Here is a 23558-nt window from a genome sequence, read left to right as displayed (position 1 = left end):
AATCAACCAAATTCAAATGCAGTAACCCAAAACTCTGAACGCACCTGACTGAACCTGAGTCACCCTCCTTCTCGCAAGGGCACAATCCTCCAGTCGTGGAAGTCGATTCCCTAGAGCTTCTGAATCAGGGTCGTCCTTTAGCAAGGTCCCTGCCTTCAGGCTCCCACACTTGTGAGCCTCCTACTTGGGCTCTCATACCATGTTAGAAAATACCCAACAGAGGGTACACGCAGCGGAAATAATGCCCAGGAGCTCACACAGTGTGCGGTGTGGGTGTGGAATCACAAACTTCTTTACTTATGTGCATTCAATAGGTGTGCCGACTCATCAATAGACAATGAACCAAACTAGATAGAGAAACCACCAAATAATATATTTCCGTCCACAACTATGGACACAATACAAGAGTGACAGATCTAGAGTCCCACCAATAGTGTGGTCCTCTGATCTTACCACAAAGTCCTTCTCCTATCTGCTGGCTATCTCTAGACTAGAGTCCGCGTGCTCCACCTCGAGCGTAAGTAAACTTTCTGTCTAGAATGATCCACTCCACCTTGCTGTCTGGAAACCAGCCTAGGTGGGCAGCCTCCTGGCTAAGTCTGCAGCCCTGGTAGCACCTCTCTATCCTCCTGAATGTAGGTCCAGAGGGTGGCTGCCTGCTGCTCCTTTCTGCTCTGGATCTGCTGCTGAAAGTGATGATGAAATGAGGCCTGAATGGCCTCCTTATATAGGCCCCAAGGGGGGGCTGATAAAAACCGACCAGCCTGGTACAGACTGGCCGACCAGTCTGTGGCTGGTCCAGCCCTATAAGGCACACAAACCAGGGCTTTCTGGCCCAAACTTCCAGGGACCTTTGGCCCTCCTTTCAAGGCATATCTCCAGCCTATAAAAGGCCTGTTTCCTGCCCAGTGACAGCCACTTTTCCTGCTGCAGATCTGGGCCTGCACTCCCTGCAATGTCTGTGCCTCTGCCAGGCCCTCTTCCCAGCCACGTGTCCTGCGCCGTACGGGTTCCTTGTGCTGGCTACTGCTTCGCCTTTTGCTACTGCAGATCCATCCTAGCTCCAGGTACCCACCATCTCTTTGATTCTTGCCCACATGGCATCCAATCAGATGCCCATGTGACAGACACTCAAACCCTAGGTTCACCCCCCCCATGCTCTCCTCATTTGGGGGCTTACAGATGGGGAGGTGACCTTTCCAACAACTTGCCCATTGTCGGAGCAGCTTGAACTGCAGTGATCTGGCAGTGAACATAAACAAGTGCACACATGGTTCCCTTGCGGACGGCACGACCTGCTTGAATATGAGATATTAATAAAATCCCTGGTATGCTCCGATCACCGCATATCACAGCGGGCTCAAGTAAACCTTCCACAATAGTGAAGGTGTCATGCCCCCAATCAGGCGTCGTTACATGCTGACAGAACCACTGAATCCCGAGGATCATGTATCACCCCATCAAAGGTGTCAAAATGAAATCCCACGTAAAAATGGCCTTCTGAACTGAAAACGTAAAATGGATGGCCGAATGCGTGATGTGTGTGCGCAAGCTGGGTGTGAACTCATCCACTGCAAGCGCGTGAGGCACCAAGGTGCACCCTACTGTCTTGGCAAGCTGAGGGGAGATGGCATCTTCTGAACTCCCCATATCGAACCGGACAATAAACTGATGCCCATTAGTTGTGCCGTACGCTCGAATAAGTGCCTTCTTTTGATCTGACAAGTCGCCTTGCTTCTTACCTTGAAAGACCACCGTGGGAACGGCGTTCATAGTAGGAATGATGGCATTCGTAGCTGAGGATGGATTCTGGAAGCGGGGCTGGAAGAGCCAATACATTGGCGACAGACGAAGTAGGCGGTTTTGTAGCCTTTTCGGCAACCCACTTCGGACAATCCTTCTTGCCGTGCCCAGCGGTGTGGTGGCAATGAAAGCAACAATGTTCTTGGCGGTACTGCTTTTGTTCGTCAGGCTGTAGATAGCCTCCCGTAATACCCGCTTTAACCTGGGGAAAGTTTCAGTTGGTAAGCCCCCTCATACACATGCTGGTCATTCCTCTGATGTATCTACTTCTAGGGAGAAGAAAAAGAAAAAGAGATGTAACTATTGCAGGAACCTAGCCATAACATCACTAAGTGCAGGAAGAGAATTGCATCTGAAAAGGAGTCTGGTCTTGCAGTTTCTGGTACTCCTAGTCAAGATGACGGACATGAGTCAGATAATTTTGCGCATGATCAGCATTGGGCTTTTCTTGTTACTTTGTCAGTATAATCTTGACATTCATGATGCCTGCATGACAATTTCTGATTTTTTGATGCCTGGTTCTTTGACAGTGGTGCTAGTAACCACATCACTTCCTGCAAGAAGTTATTCAGCTCACTTGCAAGCGCACCAAAGGGGGGAATAGTTACATGTGCCAATAATGCATCTTATTCAGTAAAAGGCTTTGGGCAAGCTGCCATTACTTCTATATCTGGTGGTCTAGTCACTCTAGACAATGTACTTTTTTTCTGATGCCTGGTTCTTTGACAATGGTGCTAGTAAGCACATCACTTCTTGAAGGAAATTATTCAACTCACTTATAAGTGCACCAAAGGGGGGAGCAGTTACATGTGCCAATAATGCATCTCATTCAGTAAAAGGCATTGGGAAGTTGCTATTACTTACGTATCTAGTGGTCTAGTCACTCTAGACAATGTACTTTATGTACCAGGCATCCGCAAAAACCTTATATCCATTTCAACCATAGCTACTTGTGGATATTAGGTTCTCTTTGATGGTGTTAGGTGTGCAGTCTAGTCCCTTCTATGTGTGATGGAGTTAATGGCTTCAACCTTATGAGTGACTATCATGAGATTGAAACTGCACTATGTTGTGTTTTAAGAGGATGAGTTTGGGCTTGTTCCTGCCAGCCTCTAAAATTTTCCTGTCCATTCTAGAGCTCGTGAGGAGGTTGGACAGATCTAATCTCTCTCTTCCCCCCCCCACCCCCACCCCCCCCCAAAATCCCCATCCTCCCTCTAACATCTTGTACAATTAATGTTCTTTCACGAAATCTAGAGAAGTCCCAGTGTGCAGGGAACATTTAGACTGAGCCAACCTTTAGTGCTAGCATTCGTCATGGCTGAGTCTGCCCCTCAGCTCCGGAGTGCCGGTGGAAACAAAGCATAGTTACCAGGGAACGGGAACGTTTCAGAAATTTGGGTGTCGGAACGGGAATGTTCGGGGAAGGGGGAACGAGAACCAGAACGCCATGTCATACACGACACGTCATCATATGGCTCAAAACTATGTTAGAAAATGAAATAAAGTAACATTTTACAGCTTTAAACTTTATATACAAGCTCTAAAATACCCATTTGAAACTTTCAAAGAGCTTTAAATAAATAAATAAATAAATATATATATTCATACATACATACATACATACATATATATATATATATATATATATATACACATTATATATATATGTTACATATATATATATATATATGTAACATATATATATATATATATATATATATATATATATGTATGTATGTATGTATGTATGAATGTATGTATGTATACATACATACATATATAATATATATATACATATATATATATATATATATAACCATATTACATTACCCATTGCTATACTCGTAGCCCATCGACTGATTCTATAGAGTTATCCCACTGACCGGTGTGATACCTCTGGGGTAGCCAAGGAATTAACAGAAAATTCTAGAACCTCAGTTCAGCTTGGCTGTCCCCAACTAGAGGCATCCCACATGCACTTGAGCTCTGGAAGGATTTTGCCAAAGGGTCTCGTGCTAGAAGAAAGTGCTTTGAGCTATGCTTAGCCCACCCTCCATCCTAGCTGGGAGTCCAAAAGCTCGATGTGTATATATATATATATATATATATATGTATGTATGTATGTATACATACATACATACATACATACATACATACATACATACATACATACATACATACATACATACATACATACATACATACATACATACATACATACATACATACATACATACATACATACATATATATATATATATATTTTTTTTTTCTAGGGGTTTTTTTGTTTGTTTTTGTTTTTGGACGTTCCGGGGCCGTTCCGGTTCCGGCCTGCTACCTGGAATAGCGTTCCAGACGTTCCGGACGTCGGAACGTCGTTCCTGGTAACTATGCTTCAAAGCATGTCTGTAAAGCATGTTTGCTTGGAAAAATGCACCGCTTTGCATTTCTCAAGGATGGGAGAGTTGGTGCATCTGGCAAGTTGTAGTTGATTCACAGTGATGTTAGAGGTCCCATGCGGGTTGCAACTATTGGGGGATTTTACTATTTTGTCACTTTCATTGATGACTTTAGTAGATATACTTGGATTTTTGCCTTGAAATCCAAATCTGAAGTATTTGCATGTTTTAGACATTTCATTGCCTTGGTAGAAAATGAAAGCGGGCTGAAAATTGCCCACATAAATACAGACAGGGGGGTGAATATATGTCAAAGGAATTTGCTGATTTTTTGGCCTTACGTGGCGTACATCACCAATGCACTATGCCTTAGACTCCTCAGCAGAATCCCTTGGCTGAGACAAAGAATATATCAGTCTGTTGAGAATAAGCATCTCCAGGAGTGGCTGGCCGACCAGCCCCCACGCAGCAAGGGGGGCCAGAGGGGGTAGGCTGGCCGACCAGCTGGTCGGCCCAGTTGACCTGACCGACTAGGCTGGTCGGTCCAGGCAATCTGGCCGACTCCCCCCCTGGCCTGCCCTATAAAAGGGACTCCTTCCCTTCACTTCCTCTATCACTTCTTGCAGCTCCTCAAGGCTCCAGCACACAGCCTGCTCCTGACCATCCCCTCAGAGCCCCCTCTCAGCTTCTCAGTTGGCTGCCCACACTCCCGCAGCAGATCTTGCCTCTTCAGGGCTCTTGCCTCCTCGCTCCAGGCCTCTACAGTTCCCTTGTTCCAAGGTTCCTGCCTCTTCATCCAGGCTCCTTCAGCCTCCTCTTCTCTAGGCTCTTGCCTCCTCAGTTCAGGCTCCTCTAGCCTCTTCACTCCAGGCCCCTGCCTCTTCGTTTCAGGCTTCTCCTGCCTCCGTGCTCTCAGGCTTCAGCTTTCTTGTGCCCCCCCCTTTTTCTCTGCTTCAGTTCAGCCTCTCCTGCAGCTCCTGTTTTCTTATCTTATTCAAGATATCTTGTATTTCAGTTGCTGCCCTGGTTTAAGGGCTGATTTACAGCAGATCAGTTGTGGCACATTTTGTTATCTCTAGTGTTCTCTGTATGGCTCTATAATTTCAGTTTGTTTGCATCTTCCACTGCCATTTTAATATGGTATCAGAGCCAGGTTAAGCGACCAAACTCTTTAAGTGTTGGTCTGTTTTCATTCGCACAGGTCCTTGTGCTTCTTTTTTTGGAACAAGGGGCGAACTTCTGTAATGAAATCGCCTCAGACGCCAAAAGGTGATGAAACAGTCTTTACATGAAATCGCCTCAGACGTCAAAAGGTGATGAAACAGTCTTTACAGAGAACTTGCCACGCAAAGGGCTAGAGTGGTACTTTGTAGCCATTTCAAGTTTACGCGAGGAAAGTACGAACAGGACCGGTCCCTTCCGCCAAAAGAATTCACCTAAGGTCCGACTGTGCCAGAGCCGGTGAAGCGACCGCCTCCGCTTCTCTCTCCTCTGCCTCCTTCTTCGGCTCCACCCTCGTCTGCTGCTCCTTTGGGGTACGTGTTCCGCGATGGCTCATTGATACTCTCCGCTCCTCCGGTCTTGAGGATCCCTACTCCGAACCACCCCCTGATGATGGGCCTCGTCGCTCTCATCGCCATCTCCCACCGTCCTCTTCTGATCCCCTTCATGTCAATTACACCCTTATGTCTCGCATCCTCGCCACTCGTGAGCCCACTACCGTTCCTCAGGCTCTGGCCCAGCCTCATTGGAAACAGGCTATGGAAGCGGAAATTCATGCTCTTCTTCGGAACCACACCTGGGACCTTGTCCCTCGTCCCTCACATCGTTCCGTCATTGGTGTCCGGTGGATTTTCAAAACAAAATACGCCTCTGATGGTTCTGTCGACAAGTATAAAGCTCGGCTGGTGGCTAAAGTCTATGCCCAACGACCCGGCATCGACTATGGGGAGACCTTTGCACCTACCGCCCGGATGAGCACCATCCGCACGATCCTCGCTCTTGCAGCCCACCATCAGTGGCCCATCTTTCAAATGGACGTCAAATCTGCATTCTTGAATGGTGATCTTCATGAAGAGGTATATGTGGATCAACCACCCGGCTTCATTAATTCTCGTTCTCCTTTCATGGTCTGTCGCCTTCGCAAGGCTCTCTACGGTCTCAAGCAAGCTCCTCGGGCCTGGAATCAGCGTATTGATACCTTCTTCTGCCGCCAAGGACTTCTTCGCTCTCTGGCTGATCCCAATCTTTATCTTTTTCATGAAGGACAGCTTCATACCTTCATCATTCTTTATGTGGATGATTTAATCCTCACCGGGAGTCATACCAATCATATCCTTGCCATTAAAGTTGCTCTTCAAACTGAATTTGAGATGACGGATATGGGCCTTCTCCATTTTTCCTTGGGTCTTGAGATTTGGCAGACTAAGAGGGGGTATTTTGTCTCTCAACAACGCTATGTTCACGAGCTCCTCGAAACTTTCCACATGGTTGACTGTCGGCCCATCACCTCTCCCATGGATCCCAACGCTAAACTCTCTGCTTCTGGGTCCACTGCTTATCCTGATGCCTCCCTCTACCGCCAGCTTGTTGGATCTCTTCTTTGGCTACTTAACACTCGACTGGATCTCGGCTTCTCTATCGGCACCCTCAGTACCTTCATGCAAACCCCTTCGCTTTCTCATTGGCAAGCTGCTCGACGTCTCCTCCGCTATCTTCAGGGGACCTCTACTTTCGGGCTCTTTTATGCTGCCGGTGGTTCCTCTCCTTCCCCGCTCACTCTTCGAGGTTGGAGTGACTCCGATTGGGCTGGTGACCCCGATTCTCGCCGCTCTACCACGGGCTATGTTTTCTTCTTTGGCTCTGCGGCTATCTCCTGGTCCAGTAAACGCCAACCCACAGTCGCCCTATCTTCCACTGAGGCTGAGTATCGGGCTATGTGTAGTGCCACCTGTGAGGCTGTGTGGCTTCGGCGCCTTCTTCTCGATTGTGGTTTTCAGCAACCCACTTCTACCACACTTTTTTGTGACAATCAAAGCTGTATTGCCCTTGCTCGCAATCCGGTTTTCCATGCTCGGACAAAACACATTGAAATTCAGTACCACTACACGCGAGAGAAGGTTCTTGACGGTATCATTGTGCTCCTATTCAGCACCACTTCCGACAACATCGCCGACATATTTACCAAATCTGTTTCTCCTCCCCTTCTCCAACGTCATACCAGCTCTCTGGGTCTTGTGCCACACCCTGGAGCTGAGAGGGGGTGTTGAGAATAAGCATCTCCAGGAGTGGCTGGCCGACCAGCCCCCACACAGCAAGGGGGGCCAGAGGGGGTAGGCTGGCCGACCAGCTGGTCGGCCCAGTTGACCTGACCGACCAGGCTGGTCGGTCCAAGCAATCTGGCCGACTCCCCCCCTGGCCTGCCCTATAAAAGGGACTCCTTCCCTTCACTTCCTCTATCACTTCTTGCAGCTCCTCAAGGCTCCAGCACACAGCCTGCTCCTGACCATCCCCTCAGAGCCCCCTCTCAGCTGCTCAGTTGGCTGCCCACACTCCCGCAGCAGATCTTGCCTCTTCAGGGCTCTTGCCTCCTCGCTCCAGGCCTCTACAGTTCCCTTGTTCCAAGGTTCTTGCCTCTTCATCCAGGGTCCTTCAGCCTCCTCTTCTCTAGGCTCTTGCCTCCTCAGTTCAGGCTCCTCTAGCCTCTTCACTCCAGGCCCCTGCCTCTTCGTTTCAGGCTTCTCCTGCCTCCGTGCTCTCAGGCTTCAGCTTTCTTGTGCCCCCCCCTTTTTCTCTGCTTCAGTTCAGCCTCTCCTGCAGCTCCTGTTTTCTTATCTTATTCAAGATATCTTGTATTTCAGTTGCTGCCCTGGTTTAAGGGCTGATTTACAGCAGATCAGTTGTGGCACATTTTGTTATCTCTAGTGTTCTCTGTATGGCTCTATAATTTCAGTTTGTTTGCATCTTCCGCTGCCATTTTAATATATATCAGTCATGGAGATGGCTAGGCATATGCTTAAAGGGAAGTACTTGCCTAACAAATTGTGGCTGCATGCCGTTATGTGTGCAAACTATTTTTTGAATAGATGTCCAACCAAGGCTTTGAAAACCGTTACACTTTAATATAGTTCCCATGAGTTTTGGAAATGGGGAAACAAAAACGGGTGGGAAACGCTGTTTTGGAGTTTCGGTCACTAAAAGAAACGGTGGAAACGGAGTTTCGGTTTTTAAGGTTATATTACATCGTTTTATCTTACGCGGGTGTAGAAGCCCCAATAGCTAAACTTATCGTTTAGCTTAGTGATACATCTTTAGAACAACAAAAAATCTAAATTTTTATGATTGGACTTATTCTAGTCTTACAAAGGTATATTTTTCTATCACCTTAGCGAGCATGCAAATTCTTTGAATTTTCGTCCAAGTGGTGATCAGCTGTTCAACTACATCGTTTTATCTTACGCGGGTGCAGAAGCCCCAATAGCTAAACTTATCATTTAGCTTAGCGATACATCTTTAGAACAACAAAAAATCTAAATTTGTATGATTGGACTTATTCTAGTCTTACAAAGGTATATTTTTCTATCACCTTAGCGGACATTCAAATTCTTTGAATTTTCGTCCAAGTGGTGATTAGCTGTTCAACTACATCATTTTATCTTACACGGGTGTAGAAGCCCCAACAGCTAAATTTATCATTTAGCTTAGCGATACATCTTTAGAACAACAAAAAATCTAAATTTGTATGATTGGACTTATTCTAGTGTTACAAAGGTATATAATTATTATTAATACATGTCATACAACAAGGCCTGCAAGGACAACAAGGAGAGGAGAGGGCAAGGGCTGAGAAGAGCAAGGAGAAGAGAGCAAGCACTAAGGAGAGCAAGGAGGAGAGGTTGTAGAGGAGAGCAAGGAGGAGGGGCAGCGGGCTGAAAGGTGTAGGATGAGAGGAGAGGCTGGAGAAGGAGAGCAAAAATTGCCACACCAGCCAATGGGGTTCTTATTCGGTGGTTGACTCTTGAGGCGGGTGTGTGGGTGCTAGTACTTTGCTTCTATAGATGAGCATTGGTGTCTACAAGCTCGTACATTGCTACTATTTATATATGCGTTTTCCTGGCTAGGCTCCAGAGGCATTGCCCCCTCCCCCCCCCCCAAAAAAAAAAAAAAAAAAACTACCTTGTCCGAAACGCCATTTTTGGTTTTGGAAACTGCGCCGAAATGTCGAACCATTTTCGATGCCCAAAAACGTTGTTTCTAGGCACTATGCACCTTATGAGGCATGCATAGGTGATAAGCCCAGGATTTCTCACATGAGGACTTTGGTTGCTTGACATATACACAAGTGCCTTCTCAAAGACAAACAAAGTTGGATGATAAAGTTGTCAAATGCATTTTTATTGGGTACAACTCAGAAAGCAAGGGCTACAAGCTGTACTAGCCCCACACAGGCAAGGCTTTTGTTAGTAGGGATGTTGTTTTTGATGAGTCATCATCTGTGCCTGTGCTGGACTGTCAAAAACAGCCCACAATTAATGCCACTGATATCTTTGACAGCTTGATGCCTTTGTTTTCTTCAGACCCCCATGATGATGACACATCCGAGGTTCCTCCTAATGGTCACTTACAGCCACGTGCAAAATCAGCATGATTTAGAGTTTGATATGCCTCAGATTGATTAGGATATTATGCACAAGGCCATTGACCAAGAGAGAGCTGAAATTCAGGAGCCCAATGTTGGAATCATAGCCATAATTCATGGCAGTGACCAATGTATGGTAATAAGTGGGTTAGGCGCACTATTCCATCATTTAGAGGTTTTCCCCCCTAACCACAGTTAGTGGGTTGGTTAGGTTTTGTCACTAAGACAAAACCCCAAATCTTGTAAGCTTTCTTATCTTTTTCTATTCAACTATGACCTCTTCCTCTCTCCGTGCTCACATTTGGTATTAGAGCTTGACTCTAGCTGCTCATTAGCTGTACAGCCTACTACGTAGCCTGTTGTACATCTTTACGGTAGTTCCGTAGTGCACATCTCTACATTGTCGTTCGTACTACAGGTCTTCATTGGTACATCTTTCACATGCCGTGCAGGACCTTGAGGTTGTACAACTCCAGTCTGCCCGTACATGCAGTTCCGTACTGCTTCTGCCAGCCTACTCCATCCGTACAGTTCCTGCATCGTACATCCATACAGCTCCTACATCGTACATCCGCATTGCTATTGCACCATAGGACTGGTCGTCCATATAGCTTGTACACTGGTTCGTCATCCACCGTACTGCTTCGCCGATCTACTGCACAGAGCCGTTTATTCGTCCGTACAGTGCTGTACATCTGTCCATACAGTAGTCGTATTGCTCCGTAAGCAGCATTCAGTACATTACGAAAGCCCCTGGTACACGTACCTGCACGTCAGTTTGTACGTTGTACGGATTTTGCACCGATTCCATACATTTGATTACGTAGCAGGTGGAGCAGATCTCTTTACAAGCAGATTTGGGGCTTTGGTTTTTGCTTGTAGGGTTTTTGGCTTTTCTTGGATTTGCCTCAATCTTGGGTCAATTTCACCCGGTAAATTGGGGTTTTGATCTTGGACACCCATTTTGCAGGATTTGGGGCTTGTGGCCACTTTGCAAGTGTTTTGCAGGCAAATTTGGCAGAGTTTGTGTTGGGTTTATGCTTTTGGGCTGTTGCACTTTTGAGCCTCTGATTGGCTGAGACACCAAGTTGTCAGTGGTGGGCATATATTTCTTTGCAGTTTGCATCTATATCCTGGAAGGGATTTGTGTTGTGCATCTCTACTCCCAGGAAGGGAAGTTAATTGTCAGTATTTGCTGCAATTTATTTGGCATTCATGGCCCAAAATAGTCCCAATGAAGCTTTTGGAGTCCTGGATGGGACCAACTACTACTTATGGAGTTTTATGGTTCGCAATCTGTTGGTTGCCAAAAACTTATGGGATTATGTGAACGGGGATGACACCTTCTCTGCATCTAGCCTTTTGTGAAGGCTGTCCAGAATCAGCCTTAGACTGATTTGCAGGCTGATTTGTATGCTACTACTTCCCTTTTGCCCTTGGCACCTGCATGTGTGGCCATATTTTTCCGTGTCTACTCTCCCTGCAACAAAAGCCCTATCAACTCATGAAAGGTGAGAGGGTTGCCACCCCCCCAATTCAATGAGGTGTGAAAACCAAGATAAGACTCAGGAAGAGAATTCAAAGCGGTAGTAACCATCTCTAAATATGGAATGATCTCATCAATATTCAACAATTGCCCTCGCAAATCCTGAAGTTTGGTGAGGTGCTCAAACATCATCCATATGAGTATGAGTCAACTCTCTCTTTAGGAATGAGACCCTGGCATCATTACGGGCTGCAAACATACTCTCCAAAATATCCCAAGCTGCCTTAGAGGTCCTACACGACCGAATGTGCGGAATTAAGAAAGAGGGGGGCCTTGGAACAAAAATGGCTTTTATCCTTAGGGAGAGAGGGGTAAATATTCCTGGATGACGTGGCTTTTTTACAAAGGTCTAAAGACCTTATGGTGACGTGGCTGGTCGTGGCTATTCTTCTTTCTCTGCTCTGCATAGTTGCGTCACAAGAATTCTAGATGGTATGTGGACGTGCCGGTTACGAAGGAAGAACCTCCTCCAGCAAGTAGCTCTGCTTCTCAGGTGAAGCGGCTGTCTCCAATTCTGTTTTCTTCTTGCAGGTCGAGTCGTAGTTCGAGTTGCAGTGATTTCAACTCGTGAAGCTGCTTCAGTACTCCATATGGACTTCGTTGTTGTAGGCGCATTTACTCTTCAATTTTCTTGATTGGAACATGTCTCTTTGAAGCCAGCTGCCATCTACCCCGATTTTGAAAAATGGCGCAGCTGCTACGTGATGGGATGACCTGAATTGTTGAGTAACACTTGTGACGTCTCCACAAAAATTGCAGAACTCTTGTGTGATCAGGGATGCAGTGGAATACAGGGAACAATTGACGAGGCAAATCCAAGGATTATAGAGCGGAATCGTGTTGCGTTCAACCGGCCAGCAAGCGCCTGAAGCTGCTCCACTCAAGTAAGCGGCACACACATCTTATGTAGCTTGTTGCTTCGGGATAAATTTTAGTTTGTCTTAGCAATCATAATTTTCAGAGATGACCCACAGAGAAAGGACCCATCCATGCAGTTTTTCAACAATCTTCTGTAATGGTTGCAATATGCTCAAGTGGAGGTGCTCGCTAAGAAGAGATAGAAATCCATGTTTTGTGTGGCTGATGAAACTCAGTTTCTCAAGGAAGTTGACGAAGCCCATGATAATATCTGCCTAGAAGCTTGTATCGCCACTAGCTCTGGTACCAATGATACGGATCTCTTCATACAAGAGGGCTCCTCCATATGTTTGAGCCACGTATTCTAGCTAGTGAGCTTCATTGTCACTTCTCATCTGTGAGTTTTCTCTCTCTCTACAGGTGAGCTTTCTTGAGCTCCCTCTAGAATCCTCCCTCCTAGCCCAATGCAAGCCATGTTGACCTCCTAGAATGCCAAGTGTTCTTCAAAGGTTGACCTCCTCTGTTTTCTAACTGGAGGAATGAGGGGACTGACACATCTTCAGCCCTGTATGTGTATGATGTATTGGATTTTTAAAATCATGGATGTCATTCATTTATGCTAAGCGGAAACCTTTGTTATCGGTGGATTGATGAGAGCGATTCAATCCTTGATGTCAATAAGGCCTATGTGCTCTTACAATTTGGCGGTACACATACATTAACAAATATACCGGTAAATGTTTTATTATTTCTTTGTCTCCTTGTGAGAACATGCAAACTTTTGTGTCCTAGTCTCGTAGGCAAGCTACTACCCATAGACAATCGTGCTAAATGTTTTTGTATTTTTGTCTTTGAATTAAGTCTGCTGTCATATCTCTCACCCCAACTAACCCTGCACTTGGTGTGCCCATGTAACAATGCTCTCAGGAAGTCAGAATATTAGCTTCCCATTGATGTTGATCTCCTTGGATTAAGAGGACACATGCAGTTTGGTGAAGATGACTATTCTGCGACATGGCTTTCAAAGGAGGGGTGAGCAAACCTCTGGGAATTACCGCACTATTGAAATAAAGGGGTCCCGACTTGATTCTGCGACACATTTTCCTGGAAATAAGATCTCAACAACCAAGTACCGCTGGTACTCTTTTATACCGAAGGGGCTTTATGAACAGTTCCGCAGAGTTGCAAACTTATATTTTACATTTCATGCAGCCATTTCCCTTACCCCTGTGACTCCAGTCAATCCAGTGACTACAATTCTGCCCCTTGCTTTTGTGATTGGGGTTGCTATGGCAAAAGAGGGAATAGAGGACATTAGAAGAGGGAGGGCAGACAAAGCTCTCAACAACAGCTTAGTTCGTGTTTATGATACAGATGGAAACTTCAGAGAACAGCATTGGAAGGAAGTCAAGGTGGGTGATATCGTGAGGGTGGATTGTGATGAATTTTTTCCTGCTGACCTACTCTTTCTCTTTTCAAGCAACTCCAGTGGTACATGCTATGTGGAAACAGCAAACCTGGATGGAGAAACAAACCTGAAAATCAAAAGATGCCTGGATGAGACAGCACATTTTTCTGAAGATGAACTGAAAAACTTCAGTGCTACTGTAAAATGTGAAGAGCCAAATCCATCTATTTATTCTTTTGCTGGGAACCTTACCTGGAAGCATAAAATTTTACACCTTGGTCCTGCACAGGTTTTACTTCGTGGATCTAAGCTAAGGAATACACCTTTTGTTTATGGGCTTGTACTATATACAGGATCTGAAACCAAGATTATGATGAATTCAACTGATCCACCATCGAAGCGCAGCTCAGTGGAACGCCGATTAGATTACATAATACTATTTCAGCTTCTGCTTCTTGTCTGTATGTCAGCAATCAGTGCTACAGTCTTTGCAATATGGTTGTCTGAAGATAGTACTAAGCATTGGTATCTACGGCCTGGTGTCAACAATGGCAAAAGTTCCATTGCATTCGCGCTATTCAATTATAACAGCCCTTTTGTTGCTGGAATTTTGCAATTCTTCACCTGCCTTGTGCTGTACGGTAAGTTTGAGAGGCTATCAAACTGTTTTTGCAGCTTAATGCCTCACTTTTTCACACGACCTCGTCGTAATGAAGTTTCATGTTCTCTGTAAAAAATAAAATAAAATGAAGCTTCATGTTTTGTTGGTGTCTTTGTTGTATGTCTTCCAATTTTGTAAGAATGTGAAGTACGAAAAAAAATCTTTGGTCCAGATATTTCGTTCTAGTTCAGTAGATTCTTAATCGGGGCTCAAGAAATCAGGTGTTCTATGGGGTGCACTTGTGTTACCGGTCTCATGTTAATCTGCTATGAGAAACCATCAATTGAACTCTTTGCAAGTCATAAGAAGTGGATGACTATACAGCATGTGGGAGAGCAAAAACATTTCATCTCAGATGTGAGCAGTGGCAAAACATAGCAGACCGGGCCTGCAATGCTAAGCTTATCTTAACTGTAAAGAGCTGTTATACACGTCAAAAGTAAAAAAGATCTTATTGCATAGCTTAGCAGCATGAACATATTAAGCCCACTCGTCCTCTAAAAGCATAGCAGACCTTTGTCTATAAGATCTCTCACAATTTCATGTGTCCAACGAAAAAGGAAAGGCACTTGCCTAAGAAGGTGAACGTTGCTGGTATGGCCTACCTGGACAAAGACCAATGTTGAGGGCCAGCCTAATACGTCTTTGTCTTCACTGGTAGCTTCACAGTATTCTCACCCCCTCTCCCTAAAACCCCCAAATATTTTGAGTAGCCAAATAATCCGGAAACCTTCTATGCAGGCAAACAGGCCTTTAGTGATGAATACCATATTTAGGTAAATCATTCTGCATGGGCTAAGTGTCTTCAAATATTTTAGGCCAATTGGCACCTCGAGGATCATTGAGCCCATCAGAGGGCTTTTATGGGGTAAGGATCCTTATAGGACACATGGCACCAAAAGGGAAGGCCACTTGGCAAGTGGTGGGTTCAGGGGAGGCTTCTAGAGTGACAGAGAGAGCTTCATGATGGAAGAAGAAGAGAGAAAAGAAAGAAAGAAAGATAACCTCCTCGGGAGACCTCACTGGCCTATCGGACAAAGTACAAAGGACACCAAAAGGGAAAAACTCATAGGGGCCTCACTAGGCTGGAGCAAAGGGCGAACTTGTTAGAAACATGGTGAGATTGAGAGAGAGAGATAGGCTAGGGAGTGAAGAAGTGTAAACAAATGTAGAAACCATGGAAGGCTTTCATTCATTCATCATCACTAAATGAGACAAGCGAAGTACAAGCCTTATATAGGCTACACACTCAAACACTAGCACCAAGTGCATATGGGAAGAGTCCCATAGTGACATGTGACACTCATACATGACTCACATGAACTAGTACTAGATCTCCTAGTACAACACATCACGCATCACATCTCACACACTCTTTGGCTATGTAGTCCTTTTAAACCCTTCTTGTGGCTGATCAAAGGCTCTTAAAGGTAGATCAATGAAGCAACCAGCAAGGGGCTAGTTCACACCATGCGTGATGGACAATTGAGTTGTATCTTTTCAAAGCTAAATCCAAAGTTTCTATTTTTGCAAAATAGTGCCTAGAAATATATGAACAAATCAGGGTTTTGAACACCCTAGATGAAATGACAGTGCCACATGGCTCATCAATTATGATACCGCATAAATGCGTAAAGCATGGAATGGATTTTTAAATTGACCAATACTTGGTCCAGAAATTGCATCTGGGAACTCCTATATTAAGCACTAATAAATTCAGAGCGTAATAGCACAAACATATTAGTTGTTAGGACCTCCTATCGTGATATATGGATGACACAACAAAACATGATCCTAACACTTACTATGGATTCCATAAGAAAAACATGGTCAAGGTAGCATCTCATCACGTCCTTTATTTTTGAAATAGATTTGTCACGATGGGAGGTTCATTTGACCAAAGATGCCAAAAGCACCTTCGAGTGACAAGCAGGTTAGTAGGCTACGCATAGACTTCACCCATTCTCTCATTTTTCATGGACATTCAAGGCTTGTAGGGGTGTGGATTGAGGTCTTCACCAAATATGCTGCCTTTAGGTGCTTCAACTCCTTGAGATGATATATGTAGAGACATGTCACAAAGTTTAGTCAAGCTTTTTCGATATTATTATTGACCCTCTAGTGTGAGTTGCTGTAGTGTCTGTGTTGGAGTTAATATTCTTATGTTTGGTTAGCTTGCTCTTTCGAAAGTGCTGTAGAAATATGTTAACCAAGCTTTATATCTCCCTTTCTTTCTATCTCTACATGCATTCACCAGCCAATATCAGCATCAGCTTCTTGTTGTATGGATTAGTTCTTTGTGCTTGGAGGAGTGTGTCTCATGTTTGAACATAGTTTTGTACTTATAGAGGAAAACCTCTTCAAGTTTAGTCATGTCTTTTTTAAAACTTGTCACATTGGTTCAGCCTTGCTCGTCTCTTTTTTCTTTTTTTTTTGCAAAGAAATGATTTCTATTAAGTATGAAAGAAACTTATTGAGCAAAGCTCAAGAGAAGAATACATCATGCAAGGCATGAAAAAATAACCACCCTAAGAGGGCCAAATTAAGCAGCTGTAAGGAGCTGAAAAAATTCAAGGTACTGTAAGGAGCTTGGATCATCTTATGGTAGCCTTTCTTGCATTCCCTTCACCTGATACGTGTATACTATTTTCGAGCATGTAGGCCTTGTGGAGGTCTTTTAATATTTGTAATGATTATGAGTTTTCCATAATCCTACTCTTTCCAAACATCACAAACTTGGAAGCTAAAGCAGAAGCTCAGTGTTGCAAGAGTGGGGTGTTCGAGAGAAGTATTTGCTATTAGGCAAAATCTGCCATTAAACACCATGTTTTTAGAGTTCAATAAATATATTATGAGAAAGATCTTGAAGGAAGCTCAATTGTTATGTCGCTAGGCAGGAACTTGTGGGTGTATCTTTTCAATTTGTAATTGCTATTGTAATTTTCATGTGACAGGCATGGATTTCATTTTTACAAAGCTGTATATTTTTTTGGTCTTCTTGGCGTTGAACTTGCAGGTTATTTTGTGCCAATCTCTCTTTATGTCTCACTAGAAATAGTGAAAGTCATCCAAGCTCTGTTCATAAATTCAGATGTGGAATTATATTATGAAGATACAGACAAGCCAGCTTCTGCACGGACTTCAAACCTGAATGAAGAGCTTGGTCAGGTTAGTTGTCTTATTGCTATGTAGGAATGCTAAGTACTACCAATTATTGGACTCAGATACATGTGTTTGAAAAGAATTGTTTAACATCTACAGTGAATTGTTTAACATATACGGTCCACCCTGAGTTTCCGGACTGTGTAATAGTTGAAAGGTAACAGCAAAAACAGGTCCAATCGCAGCACCGTCTCTTCTATTAGTCATACGGGAACCTGCAGGAGATTAATATTGAGCTAGCTTTCTTTGAATTCCTCTCTGTGTAATAGTTGAAAGGTAACAGCAAAAACAGGTCCAATCGCAGCACCGTCTCTTCTATTAGTCATACGGGAACCTGCAGGAGATTAATATTGAGCTAGCTTTCTTTGAATTCCTCTTTTTGCAGGGGAATTTAAGAGGGAGTGAGTGTGAGAAGAGAGAGAGAGAGAGAGAAAGAGAGAGAGAGAGTCTATTAATGTCCATGGGAGACCAACAGGTCTATGGGACAGCAAGAAACCATCGAGTACATCACTTTAGGGAGGGCACATGGCAGCTCCCAAGGATTGCAAAAGCAACCCCAATTTATTTAGAGTACCTACATAATAGTCTGAAAGAGTAATCAGCCATACATCAGTTTAAGACTGAGAGTTTTTTGGTTTGGATTTAAACTCTTTAATTAATGCTATGCCTTCACGGTAAACTACCCATTTTCCATCCTTTCTGGCAGCCCTGACTTTAGCTAATTGTGTTGCCTTATTCTTGAGTTGAGCTTTTGTAAGCTCCTCAGCTATCCATACTTTGGTACCCTTCAACTTGTTAGATTGTTGGAGGATCTTGATCTGCATATCTTTTGACTTCCTTGTAAGGATGGCACGGCTTTTAGATTGTTCAATAGAAGCTGGCCTGAATGGTCCTCCTCCTCCTCATCACCATCCATCCATTCAATGTTGGGCAAGGCTGCTTTGATCCTTGTCAATATCTCACTATATGTGTCCTCCTCTTTGAACCAATCTTCTAGGAGTCCCCCTATTCTTTAATCTCTACTTGAATGTCAGTCTTACTTGGTTTGGTGTCCACTTCCACAATCACTTCCTTCTTAGCAGTTTGTACTTCAGTGTGAACTAGATCTTTGACTATTGAGACTAGCTGGGGGGTAGGGGGGGATGCCTTGCAAGATTTTACAGCCTCATCAATTATTGCCTGCTTGCCAGGTCCATCAAGAACCTGAATTCTAGCTACTGCATCTGCCAGTTGCATCTTTAACTCACTTATCTGCTTCTGTAAATAAAAGATCTGTTCATGGCGCCCAATTATGGGTTGGTCCAGGCCTCCTCGTAGGTACGTGTGTGCATACGGAGAGGGTGTCTTGGCATATCGGACATGTGCATACTGAGAATGTGTCATCGTTGCGACTGTGGCATATCGGGCCTTGCTGGCTGAGGCTATATCTGTTGCTACCCCCTAGCTGAGCTAATCCGCGATTGGGGATTCGAACCAGCCAGGGATTAGGGTACTGGTGGCGGCTGGAACTCTTGGCGGTGGTGGTGTTGCTGATGACGTGGGATGGTGGTGGTGCTGTTGCTGATGATGGCAGGGCTAGGGTAGGGCGGCGACGGAGGTGCTGCTGCTGCCTTGTGCTAGCCTTGCTTGCGTTGCTGGCACTATTGTAGTAGGCGAAGTAGGCTAGGCTAGAGAGAGAGAGAGAGAGAGAGGTCTGCAAGAGGCCTCGCGGGCCTATGAGACAAAGTGAGAATCCAAGAAGTACCTCATACAAGCCACTGAGGGCTGAAGCAAAGGGTTCACTAAGACCGTTGCTGAGAACTGAAAGCAAAAGCTAAAACGCTAACATGCTCAGCTAGTGAACAAAATACTAGAGTAGCAAAGTAACAAAAGCGTGCCAGGCGCTCAGGGCTAGCACTCCTAGTACATGCTTAGGTTCCATATATTCAGGTAACTTGGTGGCACTCTGATGAGATGTGCGAAGCTCTCGTATCTGTCTGTCGAGCTGTCTCACGACATGGGGGAGGGCAGGGTCTCCTCGATCTCTAGATCCGGTGGGCTACGTCAAGGGTGATGCCTCATCTTTGGCGGTCGGCTCTAAGAAGGGATGAGATAGATCGGACCTCGATTGTGCGTACTCTAGGCTCTCTTTGTGTCGCACGTGGAGTGTGTGTCCCTCGTCTAGCCACATCATGGTGGGCACTCCTACGGCTGATCCATGATGCTCTCATCTCATCAAGCTCCTCTCCCTTGGCTACGCTGGTAGCTGACTCAAATGCATAAAAGTCTGTGATGTGTCGATGGTGACTTGTGGCATCAGTGTTGGAAAATAGAGGATAGAATCACTCACACCTCACTTCCTATCTAGCTCATACAACACTCAAAAAAACTGAAAGAGAGAGAGGACAGAACTCAGATATAATCCTCCACAATCGTTGTTAAACAAAAGGTCAAGGATGAGTGTGTACAAATAGCCCGAGATGCTGTCAATGATGTTGAGCCTATTCCTCTCCCTATGTGCTTGCCTGTGTGCAAGGCAGTCTGTGAAGGTGATGAGGAATGAGGGGGAAATGGGGGGCTTTTTATAGGAGGAGCTAGGCCCCCGCAAATTGGCCAACCAGGGAGTCGGCTCTTTGCCCAATGCACCGACTTGCTAGCCCACCAACCGACCAGGTTGGGTTGGCCTTTGTTGGCTGATCTGGCCAGCTTGGGCCAGACCTATATAAGGGCCCATGAGCCCTGCTCATGGGCTGCTGTTGCAGTCCCCAACACCGTCCGTATGCAAGCCCTGCAGACACGATCATTGCTTGCAATCAGTGGAAGTCCATCCACCATCTTTGTCTTCTGCCTCTCAGAGAGAGTGCCATAGTTGATGTAACCGAACCGTTAATGCCATAATTTGGATCTTCCATGGTCCCCGTGCACCAACAGAGCATTGAGTCGATATAGCCCATGCTCCTCGACACCTTGAGCCACCACCTGTCCGTTTGCCTTGAATGTGACAGATCTTGCCGTTGTTCAATAATACCGACATATTGTGCTTGTCCATCTGACTGACATACAGTAGGTTCTTGCACAAATTCGGTACATACAGTACACCGGAAATCAACTCCTCGTTTCTTGCAGTCGTAATGAACGAAATACTACCGACACCCTTTAGAGGGCGTGACCGGTTATCCCCAACAGTGACCTTGGAATCAGGATGCGCACCTTCCATGGTTTTGAACCATTCCTTCTCGTTGGACATGTGCTTTGAAGCTCCACTATCCACATACCAACCTTCCTCTCCTTCACCGACTATATAAGTGAAGCAGTGCTCAGTGATGATGAAGAGAGCGGTTATGACGTTTGCCGATTCGGTCTTTGGCTCCTTCTTGGACTTGGACTCCTTCTTCTTGAGGTGTGCCTTCTTCTTGCGGCACTCTTTAGCGGAATGACCAAGCTTCTCACAGCAGAAGCACTTCATTTGTCTCTTTTTCTCTGCATCCTCGGTCTTGGTTTTCTTGGTTTTGTTCTTGGAGTCTTTGAACTTACTCTTGTCGAGCTTGTCCCTCGCCATGAGAGCCTTCTCGGCCGATTGCGTAAATAAAATTTCCCAAGCTTCTTCCTGCAATAGTAAAGGCCCAAGCTCCTCGAAGGTGAGAGGCTTGGTCCTCTGTCTTGCAATGACCGTAGTCACGAAACTCTTAAAGCTTCGATGTAGCTTGTGTAAGATCAACAGTGCCAGTTGGCTTGAATCTGCCTTCTGACCAATTGTTGCGAGCTGGTCCCTTACCATTTGACTTTTATCAGATGGTCATGAACATTGTTTGCCTCAGTCATGTCCAGATTGTACAGTTGGTGTTGGAGCATCAGAATTCGAGATGTATTGTATGTTGCATACAAATCCTTTAGTATAGCCCATGCCTCTACAGACGTCTCGGCTATCTGGATGTGCGGAAGAACTGAGTCCACCGTGGTCCCAATGATTAATGCTAGGGAGTGGGCATCTCTCTCTTCCCAATTCTCAGGCTCTTCACCATTCACTGGAATGAGAATCTTCCCCTTGTTGTCCAACAAGTCTTCCGGTTTTGCCTCCACCCCCTTTGTTAGCTTCCACAACTTTCGAGCCACAAGATGGCTCCGGATTTTCATCTGCCAGATCGGGTAGTTTAACCCGTCTAGCTTCCTTGACTCTTCGACGTTCGGGATTGTGAATGAGAGGAATCTGGAGGAGGAGGAAGGAAGAGAAGGGGCTGAAGAGGCAAGGATAGAATCTTTGTCCTCCATCCTTGCTGTAATAAAGAACAGTAAACTGAATTTACAGCGGAGAACTTGACCACGCAGCAAACCTGAGTGTCAATTGGAGTCGCCTTCTTGCAGAGGTACTCCGATCTAGAGCTGTGAACCTAGCTCTGATACCATGTTGGAAAATAGAGTATAGAATCACTCACACCTCACTTCCTATCTAGCTCATACAACACTCAGAAAAACTGAAAGAGAGATAGGACAGAACTCAGATATATTCCTCCACAATCGTGGGCAAACAAAAGCTCAAGGATGAGCGTGTACAAACAGCCCGAGATGCTGTCAATGATGCTGAGCCTATTCCTCTCTCTGTGGGCTTGCGTGTGTGCTAAGGTAGTCTGTGCAGGTGATGAGGAATGAGGGGCTTTTTATAGGAGGGGCTAGGCCCCCTCAAACTGGCCGACCAGGGAGTCGGCTCCCTGCCCAATGCACCGACCTGCCAGCCCACCAACTGACCAGGCTGGTTCGGCGTTTGCTGGCTGATCTGGCCGGCTTGGGCCGGCCTATATAAGGGCCCATGAGCCCTGCTCATGGGCTGCTGTTGCAGTCCCCAATGCCGCCCATATGCAGGTCAAGGAGGCGCCTTGGATGCCGCGCCATCAACATGCTGTTGCGTGGGTTCCCTGCCAGTTAGGTGTGCTGCGTTTTTCCTTCCCCTACCCCCTATGGTCTTCTGCCCCCTTGTCCCCTCAAATTGGGGGCTTTTTGTGTTTTGTTTGGTGCATATTATAGCATCCAAACTTTAAAAGAAAACTAAAAATAAATCAAAGTAGTATGTGTGTATGTGAGCTCAATGACGACGTAGTGGAAGCTTGTACAATGAGTACAACTTACGCGATACTGTACATATGGTGCATTTCCCCTTGTTAAGTTGGGGGTCATCCTTCACCTTCGCGAAAAAAACCCGAAGGGAAGAAGGAAGTAAATATGCAAAAAGTATAGTCCACCTGGATAAAAAACTGGTCGATCGAAAGATGATTGTGTGAATGACTGTGTGTATGGCTACATGCTGAACATATCAAAAGCTGAGCATGTCATGTGTCATCGTGGATTGTGCAGCTACTATGAAGAAGAGGTATCCAAATGTGAGGCTAGTCGATGTAGTTATGGAGAAATAATCCAAAAGTTCATGACATACAAGAGTGTCACCAACCCAAAAGAACTGACAACATCTTTGCTCCGGTGACCGCACTTTTTACATTCCTCGCAAATAATCACCCGCATGCGAGGCTTTAGATACTGGACGTCCTTGTCATGGGTACACACATTCCAATTCAAGACACACAGGGATCCCCAGCACGATTGCCAAAACAGAATGATGAAAGAAAAGTGGTAGGGAAACTAGTGAAGAGCCTATGTAACTGAAGATAGGACGGGTGGGAAGCAACTCTCTTTCATTCCATGGAAATGTTTACTAGTTCAGCATGCAAGGTCATGCCTCAGACAACCAGGAGTATCTTTCTTGAAAGCAAAGGGAGAGAAAAAAAACAACCAGCAATCTGTAGGCCATCTCTTGGTGGTTCTAGTGATGCCCTATATGCCTTGGTATGTGCCTTGTAGGCATAAATAGAGGCACTTGTAAGTTAGTGACTTTTAGGCCACATAGGACACTTAGTCCTATGTGACACCTAGGACACTTAGTCCTAGGTCTAGGTACAAGTACCTTGTACTCTCTATTTTTGATTATCCTAGTTTTGACGTGATGGCAGACTCTCTCGACTCTTTGTACCCTGCTCTCTCTCTCTTTTGCCTATCGATCCTACAGTGGTATCAGAGCCCGGATTTGCACTAGCCTCCTTTTCCGTACAGTCCGT

General features: G+C 45.3%; 1 protein-coding gene across 5 annotated transcripts in view; it reads left to right on the top strand.

Moving 5' to 3' along the window:
- The window catches only part of LOC147884197 (putative phospholipid-transporting ATPase 12), a 78368-nt gene that overhangs the window by 8045 nt on the left and 46765 nt on the right, over positions 1–23558 (top strand). For 2 of the 5 annotated variants that reach the window (XM_087398257.1, XM_087398261.1), the window contains exons 2-4: positions 11999–12273; positions 13175–14296; positions 17333–17484. In XM_087398257.1, coding sequence (XP_087254383.1) covers positions 13246–14296; positions 17333–17484 — 1203 coding nt within the window. In that variant the 5' untranslated portion in view covers positions 11999–12273; positions 13175–13245. Of the gene's footprint in view, positions 1–11819; positions 11883–11998; positions 12274–13174; positions 14297–17332; positions 17485–23558 lie in introns of those variants that run through there. The other 3 variants (XM_087398260.1, XM_087398259.1, XM_087398258.1) reach the window with 3 other exon arrangements.

Source organism: Dipteris shenzhenensis, chromosome 27, assembly GCF_047967505.1.
Source record: "Dipteris shenzhenensis isolate YYH24624 ecotype China chromosome 27, Dip_SZ_1.0, whole genome shotgun sequence".
NCBI classification, from domain to species: domain Eukaryota; kingdom Viridiplantae; phylum Streptophyta; class Polypodiopsida; order Gleicheniales; family Dipteridaceae; genus Dipteris; species Dipteris shenzhenensis.
The sequence above is the reverse complement of the archived record's forward strand: the minus strand, read 5'-3'. Positions and strand labels throughout refer to the sequence as shown.